Genomic DNA, 22,153 nt, shown 5'->3' with positions numbered 1-22,153 from the left:
TTCAAACATTCATTTGGGCTTAGAGGAGGCATTTAATACATCTTTGTAAAATACTCCCACCCATCCTTACCACCACTTTGTTTAGTCTTTTCATTAAAAACATATTAATCCAGAAGCCTGCACTGGAGTAAAAAATCCCAATGCTTTAAAGCAATGCAAGATGGTACAACAGTGAAAAATTCTAATACCCCCAGGCATAGTGTGAAAAACCAAACAAACAAAAACCAACCAACCAAACAAAAAACAAACAAACAACAAAAAACACACACAGAGCTATCTCAAGTGTGAAAGTCTTACCATTCATCTAAAGGCAACATGCTGAGGAAAAATATAAAGAAACAGTCACCTCAAGATAGTCAGTCAAACATTCACAGAAATCTTGGTAAGAAACAACGTCTTCCTTACTATTGTTCCAAGTACAAGCTGCTAGCCCTGTTGTAAATCTTGGGCATGTCTCACCCATCCTCTCCATCTGCCCTGTGACCCACCCTCCACAGAGAGTACTAATTTCCCGTGTTGAGCTACCTCCAACTGCAAGCACAACACTGCTGTGTGTTGTACAAGAGTGCTTCTCCTTACTTTGGATAGGCTTAGTTTCTTAACCACTCCCACCTCTGCCTTTTTACACTCCATCTTTTTCTTTAGTGTCTGAGTCTTCTGACTTTCATGGGTACTTTCTTCCCATGCATAAGTAGCAATTCCCAACCCCAACAATGACCTCTTCATATAAATGTTGAGATCAATCCCAATCATTTCTGAACAGATGTTTGCTGCAGCTTCTCTCCTTTAATCCACATGCTGGTAAACCCATTTAAAATCAGTTAATTCTCTTCTTGCTGTCTCTTCACTGCAAGCTGTGGTAGCTCTGCAGGCTACACACCCTGACAAAACTGGAAGGGATGCCACCTCCTGTACAGGTGCAGAAGGAAGACAGATGTGCTCCAGCTACCCTCACACAGGACTAATGTGCATGAATTGCCACTGGCTCCATTGGTTACCCCAACTGCAGGTCAGATCCAGACTATAAGGCAGACAGTACATGTAGCTTCAGCTCAGAAAACCTTGAAACTACTGACTTCCAAGAGTCAGAAGCAGGACAGTCAGCCATCTTCATGTTCTTACTTGTAGGAGCAACTGTGAGGGTTCAAATAAAAAACATTCAGCTGCAGAACGTGAAATACATTTGGTTTATTTCTTTCTAAAGTTTGTACATATACATATATCATTATACATATGTGAGATCCTTCAATAGGGTTGCTTGAGTTCAATGACAAAAATTATTGGGAAGCTTGCAGGCTCTTTGTTGCCCGTAAGCAACATTTATTCCAACTTATAAAAACACAGAGGAACAGAGTTATAGTCAGGAACATGGACACAAGAGAGAAATCTACTTTTTATCTCACAGTTTCAATACATCAAAGGCAAATTATTTGTCTGTATACTGTAGGCTTACTTTATCAGCAATGATAAAATAGAGGAAAATATTTATATACAGTCACCTCAAGTGAAAAATAAAGCAATGTAAACTTAAATTCCAAAATATTATTTTAAATGATATAACAATATCCCCAAAAGCCCTTCTTCCAAGGGGAAGAGGACTGATTAAGTGCCTTCATTTATCAGGAAATGATCATTCTAGTACCAGATACATGAAGCAGAATAAGGGAGGGCATCCTGTGATACCTGTAGAAAAGAGTGACAACTCTGCTTCAGGAAAGCATCTCTGTGTAAGCAAGTATATGTTTGAGTCCTTATGGACATCAGCAGCACATGGAAAAATCTTCCCTGAATCAGGGCTTAAGTCTGCTCTGACTCTAACAGCTCTGACTCTAACCACCCAGTATGCTTTTCTGGCCATGCCTATTCCCAGGGACAAAACAGGGTGTCCTGGTGGTAGGATAGTGTCAAACCTGAGATGATGACCTCTCCAAGAGTCAGAACAGCAAGTTCCATGCTGCTGGAAAAGACTTAATGGCTACCTCAATGTTGTTGCTTCACAGCAGACCAAGAAGTTACCACAAAGCAGCGAGACTGGGACTGTCTCTAGTGTATTACATGAAAACCACTCCAGCAATTCAGTGATGAGAGTAAACTGAATTCAAGGTTACCAGAAACAAGGTTCCTACACATCACAGAAGCGACTGGAGACCACCCAGAGGAAAGGTCTTGCAACGACTCTTGTCAAGAGTTGTAAGGTTTGTTCTGCACACAAGAGATGTCTAAGGTGTATGTTCACACATGTGCAAAAGTTTTTCTGCATCACCACTGCTGAGTTATGCTTCCCATTGGCTACCAAGCAACATTGACTGAAAATTCAGTCCTCTTTCTCGGCCTAAGAGAAAACAACATAGCAACAGCTCAGGTGGTGGGTAAATGACACTTCTTAACTGCGACTCTGAAACTGACAGTGCTCACCCACATCTTCCCATCACCATGGAAGGCAGGAAACCCAAGGGAGAAGCCCAGCACCCGAAAAAAGATTACAGGGCTGCAGCTTGCCCAAAGCAAGGTGACAGGGTGGTTCTCCTTCATTTCATTCTGAGCTGCAGTTCATTCACATCTCAATTCTGCAAGGCACAATCACTCTAGCTGTGGTCCAGTGAAGTGCAAAGGTATAGTTTCACTATTGAAGTTGCTCAAGTGCTTCAACCTAACTGCATGATAAGTTTTATGTCTCCAGGGAAGAATCACACCCTTAGCTTTTGCTCTCTCTTTCTAGAATAATGATAATGATCATGCTACTGTTGCCCTTACTAGAACACAATTGGAAAAATCACTGGGTTTCCTATGTCTTTTTCCTCAGACCAGCAACTTGTTAAAAAGGTTGTTCAATGCTCTCAAAAGAAACCTCTGGGAGGCATAAGAGATGCCCAAGATAGATAATTTCAGCCCTCTTGCTCTTCTCTACTGATGAGCCACTCTTCTGGAAATTTGAACAGTTGATGAAAAAAAACCCTCACTACTGCTGTACTGCTGTATCTGCAGAAGACATCCCAGGCACCTATCCTTCTTGGACACTTTGGACATGATGTCCCTTTGCCGAATTTTCACAGAGCAAGGTCAACGTTTTCAGAAGTAAAGCTGTGTATTAGATCCCCAGAGCATGATTTTCAGAAGAAGTCAGCATGGATGCTCCTTGTACAGGCATTGGCTGATATAAACAGGGAGAAAGTCAGCCCAGTGTTAAGCTAGCAGAAAATTCCACCCACTAGCTCTTGCTTAGACTCTCAAATATATGCCTTGCTTTCAACATGCAAAACAACAGGCAGTCCCTGGTGGACAACACATGAAGATCAAGGCAGCTCAAGGTATACTTTAAATCTGCAAAAGCTCTGATAAGCTGTTTAACCTTACTTGAGAACAATGAGAACAACAAAGCATCCTAACAATGTTTGCAGCTGCTGAAGTGCTTTGACCAAACTAGCCTCAGAAAAAAACAGCAGGTTCTGCAGTGCTGAGCCATAGAAGCCATACTATACTTAGGAAATACATCTATAGGCATCACTTAAACATGTTCACCAAGTAATATAAGTCTCAGAGTGTACCTCACACAGTGGAGTGATTTTAAAGCTTTTCAACAGCCAAAAAACTCTGTCCTTTTAGCCAAATTATAATTCTAGACTCAAGTAAGAGGACATAGTTGTCATGAATATGTACAAATTTAAAAAAAACCCCAACCACAACCCACCCCTGTTCTCATCCTACAGTCTTTCAGAATCTGACAGCTCTGAGTATGAGAATTTCGTAAGTCTGTGAGTTAAGACTTATATTACCAGGAGAGTTTGCGCTGTGTGGTGACACAGACTCAATAGCATTTATCTCCCTCTTCCCAGCAAGAGGATAAGGGGAGTTGGAGGATTTTGTGTCAAACAAGTCTTCATGGCAGCTTAGCTAGCTGCTCTGTCACTACACCATGATATCAATTGGCCCAAGCTGAAATGTTGCCTGTTTAGACAAAAATTGTCTTCTTGTGCTAGTCTCATTTAGGTGAGTTACAGATAGGATCACTGCTAGAGTGGCTACTAATTACAGTGGTTTATGTCAGAGAAAAATCCTGCCCTTGTGGCTTGTTGCACTTTCAATCCTTGCACTACTAAGTGATGTACCTTTATTAGTCCAAATAAATCTCTGGCCTATACCCCAGCTGGTTCGTGGCTTGCTTTAAAAGCAGATGCCATGAGAGGACCTTCATTGATTAAACATCTATAATTTTTTTATGGAATAATTAAGCATTCAAAGGCAGGCAAGAGAGAACACCTTGGACTAGCCTAAATTTGCTCCTTTTGGTCACAAGGGCAAAGTCAAGTCAATGGTCAAACCTTTGTGAAAGTTTTTGCTTGCATTTGGTAAGGGATGCGCTCTAACGAATAACTAAAACACAACCTTAATTCAGCTAACAAAATATTTGAGCAAGTGACGTTCTCTCAGGCAAGACTGGCCCTGCCTCCTTTCAATGTTTAACTGTATGCTGCCATCAGCAGAGCAGATACTCCCAGATGGCATTCAGACTTTTTCCAATGACCTCTCCTCCTTGCTCTCATGTAACCAGTCTTCTCACAAAGGGACTGTGGTATCCTTGGATAAGGGTGCTGCTGTCACAAGGGAGAAAAGTAGCGGGTGGTAAAGAGAGTTCCTCAAGCAGCACAGACTAGAGGGAAAAGGAAGCCACCGTTCCTCATTACATCCAACACTGAGGGCAATGCTAGAGCTCACAGTCTCCAGAAGGTGACCAGCCATGGAGGGTGGCACTGGCTTCTCCATCCAGCATCACTGTACTGTGCACTGATGCTCAGCTCAGGTGGTAGTATTTCTCTGAAGGCTGACAAAGCCTCTTCTTCCTGAAGCTCAGGTCTCCACAGTGAAGCTCCAGATGAAGCAACCTGCTATGCTACACCTATGCTGCTGGGAGAGCTCTGGGAGAGAGGAGAGGAGAGGCCAGACGTACTGCTTCTATATGCACTAAAAATATCCTTTAAAAAGCACAAGCTGCAGACTAGCTTTTTCTGAAACAGCTTCTGTGGTTCATCCCTCTAAGAAGCCTAGATAACAGATGCTGAGAGCACATGATGGGGAGCAATGATTGTGCTCTGATGAGGAATGTGGACTTCTTAGCTGCCCCCTCAGAGCAGATGTGATGTCCCAGAGCCTGGGGAGAGCAATACTGGAGAAAATTAAACAAGCAGCAAGCTGCAAGATTTCTTGGCATAAGATGTGTATACTGCCTTTGACCCTTAAGAAGTAGCCAGTGTTTCCAACAACCTGGATACTAGAAGAGTAGGAATGTTGCAAGTATCTGGCCTAAGTGTGGGAAGGGGGACTCAGCATCCCTGCAGCATACAACTAGAGAATCACGGCAGTCTAAAACTCGGTCTCGCACCTCCCAGCTATAACTGTGGCTGGAAACACAGGCTACTGACAAGCAGAGTGAAAAAGCTGTTCACAGGGTTACCCATTCAATGCAGCACTGCTTCAGAGCAGGTTTTCTTGATGCAAGATGGGAGAGTCAATTTTTCTGGATTTCTGCAAGCATGGAAAGAAACAGACCTGTTATACAGAAGCAGCTGAGGTGCTAAGATGACAGACAAGAGTAGCTTGTCAGAAAAGGAGGAGGAGCTGTCAGACTAACTGCAATAAGACCAAAATTAATTTAAAAATGGAGAATGCAGACAAAGTAAGCAGTAAGCCATCTGCAGAGAAAAGCCTTCCCCACTTTCAAAGAGAACATTGCCATACAATACCTCCAAGAAGCCTGATGATAATCCTGTCATATCTCACTTCTTTCACTGCCATAACCACATCTTCACAGAATGGCCTACTCCAGTCAAGCAAGAACCTCATTTTCCCATTGGAGAAAGGTAGAAGTTTTGGCTTTTTCAAGCCAGAAGAACAACCAGCCTTGTTATCCGATGGCATTGGAGCTGTCAAAAGTCACTGAACAATTCCAGACCCTGGAGGTCTGTTAGGCCAAACTCCTCCTCAAAGCAGGACTGTGCAGAGCACAGCTCTCCATGAGAGTCCCTTAATACAGACAGACTGCAACCTGAGAGCAGGCAGGATCAGAGGGAAAGTATTTTAGTGACGAGCTGTTACTAATCATTAGAAAGTTTCTAGTAACCATTTACAAGTGTCTGGCTACAGATGAAACTCTGAGTTGGCAACACAGCTGAACAGCATTCCCACACAACTCTGCTGTGTTAATCACTCTGCTGGCTGACTTATCACTCTACATCAACTGAAGACACAACATAAATACTGGATTTAGAAGCTGTAGTCATGTTCACTGGTTCATACGTAATTTATCTGCAAGATGCAGACAAACACGACAAACACACAGCTAGTCCAGGGAGTCTCTTTTGCAGCCGCTGATGAACAAAATCCATCTCAAACAGTCCCCTGCATCCTGCTGAATTATAGAGGAGAGTATGGTTTTGTCTTCAGAAGAGTATTTCACCCACTTTGGTCGCTGGGTGGAGAGAGGGGAAGGCAGTTCTCCCCTTCTCCATAGGCCCTCTGCTGTCAGGTGCAGACTAGTGGGGCCCTTTCCTGTCTCTCCTCCCCTGCTGGGGATAGCAAACGGTTCAGTCTCTGGAGCCAGCAACGCTTCAGAGCTGGGCGGGTGCCCCCAGAACCACTGTCTGCACCTTAAGAAAGGGAGAGTAAGGAGGTGTTAGCCTTAGCCTGCTCCCCCTCTTTACATCCCCACTCTCTACATGCAGGCAGAGACCTCGCCTGAGCAATGATAGCACACTGGAGCAGGAAGGGTGACAAGGAAGGATGACCCCTCCCTGAGCCACCAATGCAAAGGCTCTCCCACAAGCACACATGCTCATGACGGCCAGCCAGTAACTCCTTACACTGAGTACACCCAGGAAACTGCAGGCTGCTCCAGTGATTTGCAGCTCAAGTCCCAAAGGCAGGCTGGAAACCAGTAGAATATCCTTACATACTGCATCCAGAGCTACTGAGTCCCTGCAATCAAAGCACTGATCTTCCCCAGAGGCAAACATTTCAGCAAAGAAAGGCACGGTGCAGGGTACCATGCAAAGTTGCCTGGTCAGACTCTTAATGGTGCTGTTCAAGGAGATGCACTACTTAAGATCACCTGAGAACCTGCCCTATCCTTTATGGTATCATCAGGAGGGAAAAAAAACTAATTACAGTACTGATGGGTAGATGAACCTATTCCCAAGGGAAGGCAGAAGTCTTAGACTTTCACAAGAGGATCACATTTTTTTCTTGTTCTCCAAAGCGTGCATTTCTACACAGGTGCCTGGAATGCTTACAGATTGTAAAGCAACAAAGGAAAATGGCATTAATTAAAACTGGAGCAGATACTATAAATTCTGGGTAAACTGATCTGCACGCCTCAGCAGTTTCAGCAAGACTGCTCTAAGCTCAACAAATGTTTAATGACTAAAAAATGCAGTGAAAAACTTCATTTGATACACTCAGATGAGACCTAAAAAAAATACTCTATCTGTTTACAAGTATACATGGAAATAGATAATAAATAATGAAAAAAAACCCATATTTTTTGCAGTTCACTTTATGATTTTTCCTATTGCTTCAAATCATCTTTTCTGCAATGACTTTGAAGAGGAATTACCCAGTTTCTGTGTCAAAGCTACAAAATGCATTTAACAAGAGTAATTTCTTTTTGAGCTCAGCAATTTAACTGGAATTTTCAGCAACCAAAACACGTTTAAAGCCAGGGAAGAAGAAAGTTAAATGTCACCTCTTTGCCTTTTGAAGCACTGCACTCCATAAACACAAGAGGTTTGCCAAGCATGTTCTAGCCTGCCTTCAAAAAGATCATCTATTCAACCCAACCATGACAGCCAAGCAGGGCCATTTATAGATCTGTACCTTTTTTGGGTTTTGTTTCTGCTGCATGTATCCTTTATATAAAATAATTCACAGAATGACGTATTGGTTCTGGCCAGGACTAATTTATGCAGTAGCCCGGCAGGAGCATGGCTTGGACTTGAAGGTTATTCTATACCACCTCATGTCATTTTCCAGGAACAGGAGAAGATGTCCCTTCTGGGTTGGGGTATTGGGAGGCAAATGGTTGGGTATTGGATTCTGCGTGGTGAGCATTCTTGAACACTCTGTTATTAATACTGTTGTTGTTTACCATTCATTTCTTGTCTCATTGCCATTTCCAGTAAATTGTTATCTCAACCTGTGATCTTTGCCTTTTATGCCTCAAATTCTCTCCAGCCCACTGCAAGGATGGGGAGGGGAAGGAGGGAGTGACCCAGGGCCATGTAGTTTGGACAGGCTCAGTGGAAACACTAAATGCCACTCCTTAATCATAAAAGGGAGGTCAAATTTTCTTCCCAAAGGTGTATTCAGCATTCCCCAACTGTGGCAGATGCCAGATTGATGACCATCCCAACATCACTTGTGAGAACAGTCTCATTTGGCTTTGCTGTCAGGCTGCAGCTGCAAGTATCAATTTGCCCCAAAACCTCACATCTGAGAGTGCAACATCATTGTCACAGCCAACAGTCAGCACAATAAAAGGAAAGCTGTGGCACGGTGGTTATTTCGTAGGGAAGGCAAATCATGCAGTGCCTGCTAAAGGCCTTTTCTCTTTGATCACTCATAGTTCTGCCCACTGGACTGGCAGCTCAATAAAACTAGATTAATTGACTTAGACCCTTGGGAAGCTTGACAGAATACACATCCACTCAGGTAGCAATTTTTTTTATGTGTGGCCCTTTGACTACTTGGGCTGAAAACACCAGTGGATTTCTAAACAGTCCTTGCATTGATCTTGATGTTTCTATATGCATCAAGAATTGAATTCAACAAGAAGGCTGTCATGTGCCAGGCACAACAGAATAAACAGCAAGGAGCAATTTTCAACTGGCCCCCAACATTACCTCCCAAGGCGCTCTGTGGGAAAGGCCAGTTTGGTAGTACTACTTCATATAGAGAAAGGATGGTACAAAATGGGAGACACCTATCCATTCTCACCCTGTGGGCCAGCATGAAAACTCAGGTAACAGGTTAGGTAACAGGAGAGCCAGCACTCTCTGCAGAGCCATGACACTGCCCAGAAAAGAGGGGCTGGCAAGTAGGAAAAATATTTCTACGTCATCTTTCTGCTCTCTGTGCCTGAAAACTGCTGGCCACCCCAAGGGTCTATGGCACAAAGAGGGGCCTTTCAGGTATGGAAAGACCTACCCATGGTGGTCTCTCCTAGACCTGTGCTCCCCTTGGAAAGCCTGGCACAGGATATATGCAGGAACTGTGAGGAGGCATCAGCCTCTTCCATCTATATGTGAGCTAAAGAAGGAAAATGGAGAACCGAGGAGAATCCCGTTCTGAAGAAGAAAGGCAAAGTGCTTTGTCACTATGAGAGGAATTGAAAGCAGCTCTCTGTGCACACCAACAAGGAAAATCCTGGAAGGGGAAGCGACAGGACACAATATATCATAAGGCTCTATATAGCAGCTAAGTGAGAGCGTATAGTTAAAAACTACACAGAGGCCCTTTGTCTTTAATATATATAATTAATATATAATGCTAATGGCTGACATCTACAGCAGCCTTCTCTGCAAAAAAATGTGAAGCCCAGATAGCCATTCCAACTGGGTAATCCCTAATCTTCCTGACTGCAGAGACAGCATGGGTTTGGATGTCTTCCAGCCTGCAAACTCAGGAGAAGGTTCTCTGCTTGGAAGGAAGCAAACAAATTATTCCAATGCCATCATCTCAGCATTGCCAGAGGTTTCCAGGTTTCATTCCTTCACACTCACAAAGTGTCCAGGGTCAATGCAGTAACAATAAGCAACAGTGACTATTTACTGTACTACCTGCTGCTAAGTACCAGTACCAACATGCCCCACATTGTCAGGAAACTAGTGTTCCCAGCACCCTAACCTCTAGTCAGCCTTCTGCAGCTGCATGTTTGCACAGCTTTTCTCACAGCTACAGATTGCATTCACAGCACTGCAGCACTTGTCCAGTTATTTTTCCCACCCACCACGTAAATAAAGTGACAAGTGACTTGAGAGATGAAAGCCACATGCCGATGGGAGGAGATAAATGGGGAGGAGACAGAATAAACGTCACAGCGCTCTACCCCTTCCCCAGCTCCTTTAGAAACAGAATAACACAAAAAAGTCCCGATGCTTCAATTGCTAAATGATAAATTAACAAAGCAAAGCAAAGCAGGAGCAAAGACATCTCCCACAATCTGCACAGAAACAGCAAAATATACAATAGAAAATGTCACTAACACCCCATTCAGGCAGATGCACTTATTTTTTGTGAATGACAGGTTATTAAATGAAAAAAAATTGACCACCAATACTTTGCTGCATGGCTGTTCCCCTAGTTGTGATTTCCACCCTAAGTGACCTTCTGCTTAATGCTGGGTGTTTCTGGCCTGTAGTCCTTCCTCTCTGAGACATTGCGTTTCACCTTGGCACTAACTGGAGACTCCTGATTCAAAGAAGGACTTGAGTGTGATTTCTTCAGTCCTGGCGCATCGTTCTCTCCTCCGCTCAGCAGCTCCTTCACCCCTTCTTTCAGTAGGCCAACATAAATCTCATAGCGATTTTTCTGGGAAATGAAAAGAAAGGACCAAATCAGTCTGGAAGAAATTCTGCAGGGGCACATGAGAGACCACCTAAGTCACTTAATGCTTTCTGCTGGCCTTGAAAGCCAGGAGCTCAACATGTACGCAAACAATGGTGCCTAATGTGGATATGAACAACAGTGGCTAACGTAAATTAAACAAAGAGGATTTCAGGCAGACTGAGGCCTGGGGTGCTGTGTAAATAGAGGCACTCAGTTCTGCAGCATGCAAATTCCAATGCTCTGATGAGTGGTGGCTCCCATTGCGTGTAACATCACCAAGTGAAAGCTTGCTTTCTTTAGTCATGTTGATACCAAAGCTGTGCTCACACATACTGAGATCCTATGTGCTCAGGCATGTATGGAGATAAAGTGCACTAAACTAAGGGACAAAAAATTCTGCTCTGCTGCAATCCTCCACTCCCACCAGCACGTCCTGCTTTTCCTGCTTTTCTTATTCATAGGGAGAGACCAAAGCAGGGTCCAAGCTCAGACTGTACCAGCATGGCCACCACTAGGTGCATGAGAGAATCTTCTAAAAGGTCAGACCTTAACAAGAAGGAGCAGATGAAAGGGCTATGACAGCAGCAAGGCATGTTTCCCTGCTACGTCACTCACAGGAAATGATGAAGGTTGCTGTCTGTCCAGACATTTGTGTTTTTTAACTGAAAAAAGTTCACTTTACTGTGTCCCATGTCCATTTGTTCTATTCCTTGTCTGGACCAGAGTTTTCCCTCTCCAACAGGAACATTTCATTCTGTTTGCTACAATTACATCATTTTCCAAAACACAATTCGGCAAGGAAGAAAATGAGGGTACAGTAACAGAAGACTCCTGAAGGGTCTCAAAAACAGATGCTGGGGCAGGAGGTCCTGAGAACAGAGTAATCCACTTCATAGGATTTATTTAATAACCTGCCTCTGATATATTCACTAAAGACATGGTGCAGGCATTGTAATTTCAGTGATCTCAGTGTGCTGGGAGTCAGGAAAAGTGGATGTAAATATCTGTACTGATTGTTAACTTGTATTTGAAAATAGCAAAACAGCAGCCAAGCTATTATGCTCCTGACAGAGGGAAAAAGTATTTAAGAAAATATTTTACATTTTCTAATAAAATAATACAGTTCTGGTAGAAACATTTATTTAAGGGCAGGAAGTCAAAAAGCTTGGTAACTGCTTTGAAGTGTGGAATATAAAGGGGGGGGAAAAAGAAGAGAACGTGACTGGCTTTTGAGAATCCTCTGAATAAACAAACCCTCATAGAGAATCATAACAGAATCCTCCTACAAATTAAATAAATAAGCATTTCTATGACTGCCATATCTGGAGATGCAGCTCCACAACGTGAGAGACAAACACATGAAGCAGGTAAGATGTGTCATTTAATAAAAATGGAAATGGAGAAACAGCAAGAATCCTGACAATGATGCACTGAGCTGATGGATGATTCATCAGAAAATGAACCAGACGCTTCTGCAAAAGGCCAGCCAGTGCTCTTACATTGCGAACAGCGTAATATCATGAAATTGAGAGGGGAGCTTTACTGTTGTACAGATTTATGCTTTTACTGGTCCAGTAAATAGCACCAGAGTCTCAAGACTCAGCAATCAGAATGGAAAACCAGGACCTGCCTGTGTGCAAATGGCCTTTTTCCCCTGGACTTTGTGGGCCCTTGATTTCTATTACAATTAATCAGCACACTTCTACTTTGATTTCAACCACAACAAAGTTGGTCTTTCAGTGACCTGACATTTGAAGTTAGGTAAATGCTAGTGGAAATTCTGCCTTAAAAGAAATTAATTTGGAAATGCTGTCAAGAAATAAAACCATAGAAGTTGAAGCCATTCAAAAGGAGCAACATTATCTCTGAAGAATGAATGCACATAATAAAGAAGTATGAAGTAGCCACACATCAGTATTCTGGCTTCACCTCTCACCTGACAGCACTCTAAAGATACTTCTCTAACTATAAATATTCTGCAATAAGCAACAAATTTTTTGCAATCTGATGCAGTACTTCCTCAGAGAGCAGGCAATGAAAGCTGCTCCTTCCATGGTGTGTATACGCAAAGACACCATCAACATCAAATGCTACTGGCTGCATACCTGAACAAGGACCAGTTACCTCCTGGCTCAGCTCCCCTCCATCTCACTTCTCTTTCACCAGGAACAAGAATGAAGGCATCACCAGTGTGTGAACAGAAAGAAAATGTAAGGACCTACAGAAAAGGAAAATGGCATCTTCCTTGCTAATGGTACTATGCTGCTACCTTAGGAACTTACAGGCCCTTTTGGTGTTTCCTCAGATGTAACAGCATGTCCCTTTGTACACAGACACTAGGTTTAGCCTGCTGTCTCAGTCTGAAAGAGACAATTAAAAAATCCCACCTCACCTGCTCCTTGCCCTTTTAATTTAACCTCATGCAGCAAGCTCTTTTCACCACTCCTGACAGTCCTGACAGGATATTGTTCTAAAGGGTAGCTTTCCATTCACAAAGTTTCCATTCATAATTTTCATACACCTCAACATTTAGGTTTGGTTTGGGATTTTTATTGCTTCACAGAATAACAGAATAAACTGAGTTGGAAGGGGCCCACAGGGATAATCCAGTCCAATTCCTAACCCTGCACAGGACCATCCACAAGAATCACACCATGTACCTGAGAGCATTGTCCAAATGCTTCTTGTACTCTGTCAGGCTGCTGCTGTGATAACTTCCCCGGTGAGCCTGTTCCAGCGCCCAGCCACCCTCTGGATGAAGAAGAATCTCTCTCCAATGTCCAGCCTAAACCTCCCCTGACACAACTTCAGGCCATTCCCACATGTCATCACAGACAGATCAGTGCCAGTCCATCCTCTTCCCCTCACATGAAAGTTGTTGACTGCAAGGAGGTCTCTCCTCAGTCCCTCTCCTCTAGGCTGAACCAAGAGACCTCAGCTGCTCCTCGTACAGCTTCCCCTTAAGGCCCTTCATAATCTTCACTGCCCTCCTTTGGAGGCTTTGATCTTTCTAATACTGAGGGGCCCAAAACTGCCCCCAGCACTCCAGGCAAGGCAGCCCCAGTGCAGAGCAGAGTGGGACAATCCTCTCTCTTGCCTGGCTGCTGATGCTGCGCCTGATGCACCCCAGGACAGAGCTGGCTGCAAGGGCACTGCTCACTCATGTTCAGCTTGCCCTTGAACAGGCTCCTTTCCATGGCACTGCTCTCCATTTTCTCATTCCATACACTAAGGGTTGTCCCATCCCAGATGCAGAATCCAACACTTTCACTTGTTGAACTTCATACAGGTGGTGATTGCCCAGCCCTGTAATTTGTCAAGGTCTCTTCGGGGGGCCTCCTTGCCTTCAAGGCAGTCAGCAGCTTCTCCCAGTTCTGTATCATTTGCAAACTTGCTCAGTATCCCTTCCAGTCCTGTGTCCAAATCATTTATGAAGATGTTGAAGAGCACAGGGCCAAGGATGGAGCCCAGTGGAACCCCACTAGTGACAGGTCACATCAGTCTGATGTCACCCCATTCACTGTAGCCCTTTGTGCCTGACCCATGAGCCAGCTGCTCACCCATCACATGATGTGTTTATCCAGCTGTGGGCTGGGCATTTTCTCCAGAAGGGTCCTGAGAGAGACAGTATCAAAATCTTTATGAAATCAAAAAAAGATTGCATTAACTGGCTTCTGTTGATCAACTAAGTGGGTTATCCTGTCATAAAAGAAAACCAGGTTGGACAACCCTGACTTTTCTCTCATGAAGCTGTGCTGGCTGTGATGATGGTTCCAGTGTCCTCCAGGTGTTTTCCAGTACTTCCTGGAATAATTTTCTCAATTTTACCAGGCACTGAAGTGAGAATGGCAGACCTGTAGTTTCCAGTGTCATTCTTTTTGCCCTTCTTGAAAACTGGGAAAACATTAGACAGTTTCCAGCCAACTGGGATCTATCCAGACTGCTCAAATATCATCGAGAAAAGCTTTGTGAAAACATCAGAAAACTGTTTGATGTTTCCTGAATGAATCTCATTAGACCCCATATATTTGCAGGGATCCAGCTGGAACAGCTGATCCCACACACCTTCAAGGTTAAATGGGAGCATTCTCACAGACATGGTCCTCCATGTCAGGGCACTGAGATCCCCCTGTTCTGCCAGCCATACTGAAGACAGAGGCAAAGACGGCATTTTTTTAAACACCTCTGCCTTGTCCATGTCCCTATTTGTGAGATGAATGTACTAATCCTGTAAGATGCTGATGTTATTTCTACCCTGCCTTTTGCCATTAATATATTTAAAAACACTGCTTTTATTGACACTCTTTTTAAAACACTCTTTTTATCCCCCATAGTTCTGGCCAAATGCAACTCCAATTAAGATTTGGCCACGTGAATTTTCTTGTTACAATGGTGAGCAGCATCACTCTCTGTATTCTTCTCATGCCACCTGACCTTGCTTCCACTCAGCATAAACCTTACTTTTTTGCCTTAGCTCCAGAAGATCCCAGTTACCCTTCTGCCTCATCTGTTTGACTTCCAGCATTTTGGAATTGCCTGCTCTCATGACCCTTGGAATGGCGTCTTGATAGTTCAACATGGCCTGTGAAATCTGTGTTTCTTGTGAAGGTAACACAGCACAGTGAAACCAGCACCCCAAATCACCATTTCTCCTACGTAACTGAAGCTGTTGCCACAACTTTCCTGCTTAGATGAGCACTCATGCAGAGCTGATCACTTATCTGAACTGCACAGCTCAAATGCTGTTTGAGACTCTCACTAGCGAAGAGGATACCTTTTGTTTTCTGGGCTATACTGGTTCTGATTTGTACTGAGGTACCTGAGGAATATCTCAAAAGATAAAGGATATAAATTTTATCCCTGATAAAATTCACAGGAAACAGAAAAAATCCCTGCAACAATCTACTCCCTCATCCATCTTTCTATAAACGTTTAACACTCCAGCCTACATTTCATCCTAACTCACCAAGCTTCTAAAAGTGACAGAAAATAAACTTTGTGTCAAGAACCCAAAGCTAAGAAAATGCTTGATCTTCCAAGTTTTACAAGATCCCCTCCAGAGATAAAGTGTGTGGCTTACCCTGTACATCGGAGTGCTCTGTTCAAAATTAACTGACACTGTGCCATTGATCACAACCCTTTGATCTCGACTGTTCACCTCATTGTTGACTTCCTAATCTACTTCATCAGCTTGACTACAAGGTTGTTAGAGGTGACAATATCAGAATTCTTGTCAAAGTGAAGAACAAACAACATCCACTGCTGTCCCCTTGTCCATCAAACCAAACATCACATCATAGAAGACTATCATGTTGGTCAGCTTACGATTCCTCCTTCATAAAGCCATACTGATGGACATTGTTACAGCAAAGTCAAACTCAACACAGTGGTTACACAGTAGTCAACCTTCTTCAAAAGCAAAAGTATGCAATGATTTAAGTCCAGGACTAAAAAAAGTCTCTCTAACAGAAACTGATAGCACAGGGCAGAAGGCTTACTTCAGTTCTGGAGGCTTGTGCTGTGTTGCCTCCAGCATCAGCTCTGGTTGTCTCATCTGTCTTATCTGCTCTTCCTCTTTCTCAGACTACGTATTTTCCTTGCCAGGCAGTGCCTATTTAGAGTAGGATCCTTTCAGACCCAAGGCAACATTGACTCGCAGTCCTGGGGGAAAAAGCTCAAAGGTGTAGTCATAACAAATGGCAGACATCTGCTGGGTTGCAGATTCATTCCCACATAGTCCTAAAATGTGGCAGACACCATTATAGATAAAAGCTGCTGTCAGATACTCAAAACAATCTCCTAATGCATCTGCCTAAGTTGCATCACTCAACCCTGTGATCTTTAATTCTACCATTTTCCTTCTCATCCTGACATCCATTTCAGTGGTATACAACACAAGTGGCTCTGATGAGGGAGGCATGCCTATGACAATAACTTCAGCATATCAGTTCCTTCAGAACCTACCATGGAAGACAATTACCATGATCTGCATTCCTGCAGAATGCAGTCATTCTTTAGAGACTGAGGTTCCAATACACTAGGCAACACAGTTTTACAACACGAGACACTTTGTGCACAAAGATCTTACAATTTTTTTAAAAAGGTACATCAGGAAGGACAGGAGTCTTGTTTCTATCCTCCATGTTACAGACTGGGAGCAAAATTCACTAAGGAAGTTCTCACCAGAAAGAAGAGCCACATCCCAGCATCTGCAATTGCTGTGACTTTTCTGCCTAGCAAGAACACACTTCCTAGGGAAGTAAAGTGAAAAATTAAGAACTTCCAGACTGTGACCCAAATATAAGACCACCCACAACCAAGAAGTAAAAGTAATAATGTTTCCCATATATACCTCAAACTCCAGATAGTGGTCCTTCAGTTTGTAATCATCTACTTCCTTGCCTTTGAGCTTCTTGTCAGGAGGATAGGAGCGATGTTCAGCAAGCTCAGTTGAGATCTGCTTCAGTTTAGCTTCATGGGACTTCAGCTGTTCATCCTTCAGAAACACATTAGGCACTTAAGTGACAGAATCCAAAATATCCAATAAGCAAAGAAAAATACAGAGGTTCCTGTACAATAATACCTCATAGTTTCTTTTTCTTGGATTGATAAAAGTCTGTCATCCCGAAGCACTGCCACCAACACCTCTCAAAGGCACTCAAAGTGGCCAAGCTTGCAGAAAGACTCAGCAGCTAGCAGATGCCGCTGGGATGGAGAGCAAACTTGTCATCCATTGCCTTGCTGTGAGCAACAGAAGCAGCTTGCTGCCGAGCAATACTGACAATGACACATTGTTCTAACACATTTTTTTTGTAAATTAATTGAGACTGTTGTCTATGCAGATAAAGCAAGGGCAGAATGAGACAGGTGAAGACTCTGCCTGAGGTTATTGCAATGTAAAAGGAGTTCCTTCCAGGATAGACAAGACATGGAGTCAGGGCCCTTCCTTCTATTTCTGCACTGCCAAAAGCTCTCTGGTGTGTGGTTTCTATTTGTTTAGAACAATACAATGCATTCAGAAGAGAAAGGACTGTCCATTCCCCAAAAAGTAATCTCATCTTGCTAAGCTGCTACCAGTTTTTATCCCACTGTGCAGTTGGAAAAAGTGAGGAGCTGCTACTCCCACTTTCTAGGCAATTTCCTTTATCATAAACCCAGGCCCACTCACTTCCTCCAGTCCATCTGTCAGCTAAACCTTCCCTCATCTCAGAAGGTTTCCATCTCCTGCAGGATGGCCTTCTGTCCATTTCTAGGCTTGGATCTGAAATTATGTTTGAATCAGGTAAGTCCAAAATAGACACATGATCATGCAGACACTGGTGAATGAGCCAAGAGGTAGTACCCAGTTCAGCTCCTTGTGTAGGTACCTCGCCTCAGAGGAAGGAACAGCTGCCAGTGCTGTCCCTCCGTGGTGTGGTTTGAGCGCAACCCACAGCTCAGATGAAGCCCAGAGCTTCAAAACTAGCTCAGATATGCCTGCACTGCACTGAGTCACACTGGGGACTGAGCCTCTTGGCTTGCTGAGCTGGAGCTGTGGAAAACAGCAGAAAGGGGGAAAATTTCGACAGATGATGATAAGTAAGACCCAGCTAATCTTGTGTTTCAATTCTTTGCAAGAGAACTGAAGACAGAAACACGTGGGATAATATGCCTCTGCCTAAACATGGTAGGGCTGAAACCACTTGCTACTGATTGCAAAAAAATTCTTGTTGTTGTTAGTTACTACCCTAAATGTGCTTGCTCTCTCATTAGTGCCCAATCACTCTTTACATTGTGCTGATTCCACAGGTCCCAAGAACATCCTGTGGTAATGAGTTCTACAGCCTGATGACAGTCTTTGAGCAGCTATTAATACAGCACTTGTAATTTCCAGGGCACCATCTTTGGAGCTTTTGTGTGTGCTGTGCATTCTCACAAAAAAAACCAAAAAACCAAAAAAAACCCAAAAAAAAAAACAAAAACAAAAAAAAAAAACCCCACCACCTAACACCCTAGTACGTATTTTCTAGACTGGTTGTTCCTTTATATATAGCTTTGTCACATCCCTCCTTGGTTGGACTAACCAAGATCATACACTGCTCTCCTTTTGAAAGAAAATCTAGTACAATGATCTTGCACAACCTGTCATCATGTCCAGCCTCTCTTTCTTACCCATGCTAGGTCCTCACTGCACCTCGACTTCTGGCTGACCAGGAACAGACCCTTTGAAGAAGTAGTGTCCATCATGACTCATTCCATAAAATCCTAAACATCAACCACAGGCATCTGACAAATTTGGTTGGTTGTTTTTTTTTTCATGAGAAACAGCCTGCTGGCAGCTTTTCCACACTGACAGATGAAAGCAGACATGTTTCTGCTTGCCTTTGAATTTATCTATTTTGAACACTTAACATTCTTCTGCTCATCTAAATCTTATTCCACTTTTCATGTCTCTCCTTCAAGATACAAATCACAGGGTTGTGATCTATCTTCTCCCTTTCCAGAATAAATGGAAACAGTAAGACTAGGAAACAACATGGTAAATGGAACAATCATACAGAACAACAATCAGTAAAAAGCTTCCCTTGGTGACTGGGGGTAAATTACGGAAGCACCATACTGTATTTTTAAAAAGGTATGCATGAGCAAAAACTAAAACCAAAAGGATGAGACAAGTTAATATCAATTTTTTACATAACACGTTTTGAACTTTAACCCAGAACAAAAAATGGTAAGTCAGTCACCACAGTGTAAGAAGAAAGGCTACTGTCACGGAGAGAGAAAAAGCACAGGCAACCTAAAAAAACCCACACCCTTAGAGAAACACAGATTCTGAGACAGTGGTTTCTAAGGATAGTTGCTAAGCTATGAAGACAGTAGAAAAAAAAAAGAAAAAAAAAAGAAAAAAAAAAAACCAAAAACAAAAAAACCAAAAAACAACAAATGCATTTAAGAAGCAATCCAGCATGGGCAGATCACCTTAAAAACTACAGGAAGATATCATGACGTATAACCACTGTCACTCTGTCAATCTGATCAACACAGTCAGTATCATGTTCCTGCCAGTGCAGGAGGAATTCCAGGCAGGCATTGCATCTCCCAAAATACAAAAAGCTATGGGCACAAGCATCTGACACAGCTAGTCTGAGACAAGCAGAAATATGTGCATTTGTGCAAGAAGCAGTAGAGCCGTGAAACTCCTTGCCACAGGATGCTAAAAGCTTGTGTGATCACCAGGGAGACTGAAGAGATTCATGTAAGACACAGTTTATAAATATATTTGATACAAGATATCCCTGAGCTGATAAATGGAGTCTGGAAAATCTAGTGGGAGAAATATAATTGATGCTTGTCTGATGCATCAGCTTTCACCTCTTATCAATTCAATAAGCCAAAGACCAGGAGTATGTCCACTTCTTCTGAAATGACTGGCTTTCATAAACACTCAAATTCAAAAAAACCCACAATCAGTATCTGAAATGTCCTCTGCAGGGACACAAGCACAAGAAGAAAATTCTTTATCTGGTACTATTTTTTTCAAAAACATATATCAGTTGTATTTGAGTCTGTTCCTTTTCTCCCCCCACTTCAAATCTTGCATGAGGAAATGAGCAGAGATTTATTATGCAAGCCTTCTCCTCCTAGGACTGCTAGCGGCAACAGCTATAAAACAGTGACAAGGACCACCATCCAGTGTCTGGACAGAAAAGAGAAATCATTATCACCTACCCTCTATATAAAAATGTCTCACCTGAGATAGCTTTGTTGTGGTGGCTGGCAGGAGTGGGCGACTGAACTTCTTCTGAGAGCCAATGGCCGCTGGAAATGGTGGTGCAGAGAAGACAGCAGCCACACAGTTAATCTTGTTGATCCAGGTCTGCATTTCTTCTTGGCTCCTGAGGGTGCAACACATATTAAGCACTTGCTGACTCAGCCTTGTCTACCTCTTTCCATCCCTTCTAGAGTATTTTAAAAAGTCAGAATAACCAAAACTGGACAAGTCTTAGGAGTCTGCTCCATCTTCCTGTCTATGTTTGCAAGCAGTTAGTGCTAAGTAACTCAGGATGCTTGTGGTTAGGTCCATACCTTATCCTAGCACACATCTTTCTCTAATCCAATCCCAGCAACACAGCTGACAGAGCCAACTAATGACCTGATTCAGACATGTGTCCTAAGGCCTCGGTTGTGCTGGTCACCACAGACCTATAGGAGGTTTAATATGGATCTTAGAACAGGGCTCAGAAGCAAAAAGCAGGTCATCTGTTATATCTGGATATCACAGCATGAAAAACTTTATAAAGTCACTTGTATTATGTAGTAACTTTGTTTCTAACCACAGCATATCTTCTAGAAAGACATCCAGACAGGACTTGATGACATCAGAAGACAGACAATCCAAGACTGCCTTTGGTCATTTGCCTCAATGATTAATCATCCTGACTGTTATAAGTTTGTGCCTTGCTTCCAAATTGAATTTCCTGGAGCTTCAGCTTGTAGCTCCTGCATCTTGTTATGCCTCTCTCAGCTAGATTAAAAAGCCTCTTAAAACCTGATGTTTCCTTCTCATGCACTACTTGTGCACTCTAATCACATCACTACTTAATCTTGTTTCTGATCAAATAAAGAGATTGAACCTCTTAAACCTCTGTTTTAACCTGTCCAGGAAGGAATTTATTCCTCCTTCAGCACTGCTTTCTTTCCTCAATGAGTGGCACAAGGAGAGCACTTACTGGGCTTGGAAAAGCAGGACTCTCCAATCTGCTGTTTTAAGCTTGAGGACATTGGGTTTCTTCTCATAGTCTGTTGCCTTGGATGCCAGCGCATGGTGCACACTAACCGCATTCTTCAGATCTTCCTCCGACAAAGCCTTTTCTGGCTTATATTCATCCTGCAGGAGATAGCAGGGAGAAATTTATGGCATTCAATTTCTGCATGTACTATCCCTTTTTCCTTAGCCTAGGGAAAAAACCTTATTCCAGAGTTTAGAAATAGCAATACAGTACATGAACTAAGTGCAACCTGACTTGTGGTTTCCACTACCTTTAACATGTTTTCTTTTTTTCTTTCCTTCTTTCTTTCTCTGTTTTGATGTCTTTCCAAGGGAGAGAAGTAGTTCTACTATCTGCTTGACAGGAAGAGATGTAAGCAGGAAGTATTTGACTATGACAACAGCTGTGGATTACTTGTCTTAATTTCAAGAATCCTTCATAATCAGCTCCCCAACTCCACTGTTCAGCTACTTAAGCTCTCAGCCTCTACTGCCTGATTTTACTTTTTCTCAACCAATTACCTTTGTAGGTGCTCCTAGGCAAGCCCTCACACACTGCAGAAGCCTCGTTACCATGTCCACATAGAAAATTACAGCAAACTCCCTTACGCCTCTCTGACAAGGGTCTACGAATGGCAAGCACAGTTCTGTCTGGGTTTCTGACACGCTAACAGTACCACTCCTAACACCAGATGACATAAACAGGGACTCTTGTCTTGCAAGCATCAGCCTGGAAGCAGTCTTTGATCTTCTGACTGCCAGAAGATGGACAAGGGCATAAGGTAGCCACAAGTTCCATGCAAAGCCCAC

At 43.0% G+C, this 22,153-nt stretch overlaps 1 protein-coding gene across 15 annotated transcripts in view; it reads right to left on the bottom strand.

Moving 5' to 3' along the window:
• Nucleotides 1-1,173: 1,173 nt before the first annotated feature.
• PSD3 (pleckstrin and Sec7 domain containing 3) overlaps nt 1,174-22,153 on the bottom strand; it is a 115,011-nt gene continuing 94,031 nt past the window's right edge. For 13 of the 15 annotated variants that reach the window (XM_064403707.1, XM_064403710.1, XM_064403705.1 and 10 more), the window contains 4 exons: nt 21,306-21,463; nt 20,327-20,471; nt 16,949-17,092; nt 1,174-10,578 (listed from right to left, as the gene is read on the bottom strand). In XM_064403707.1, the coding sequence (XP_064259777.1) occupies nt 10,366-10,578; nt 16,949-17,092; nt 20,327-20,471; nt 21,306-21,463 (660 nt within the window). In that variant the 3' untranslated portion in view covers nt 1,174-10,365. The other 2 variants (XM_064403708.1, XM_064403711.1) reach the window with 2 other exon arrangements.

Source organism: Passer domesticus, chromosome Z (genome assembly GCF_036417665.1).
Source record: "Passer domesticus isolate bPasDom1 chromosome Z, bPasDom1.hap1, whole genome shotgun sequence".
NCBI classification, from domain to species: Eukaryota; Metazoa; Chordata; class Aves; order Passeriformes; family Passeridae; genus Passer; species Passer domesticus.
The sequence above is the reverse complement of the archived record's forward strand: the minus strand, read 5'-3'. Positions and strand labels throughout refer to the sequence as shown.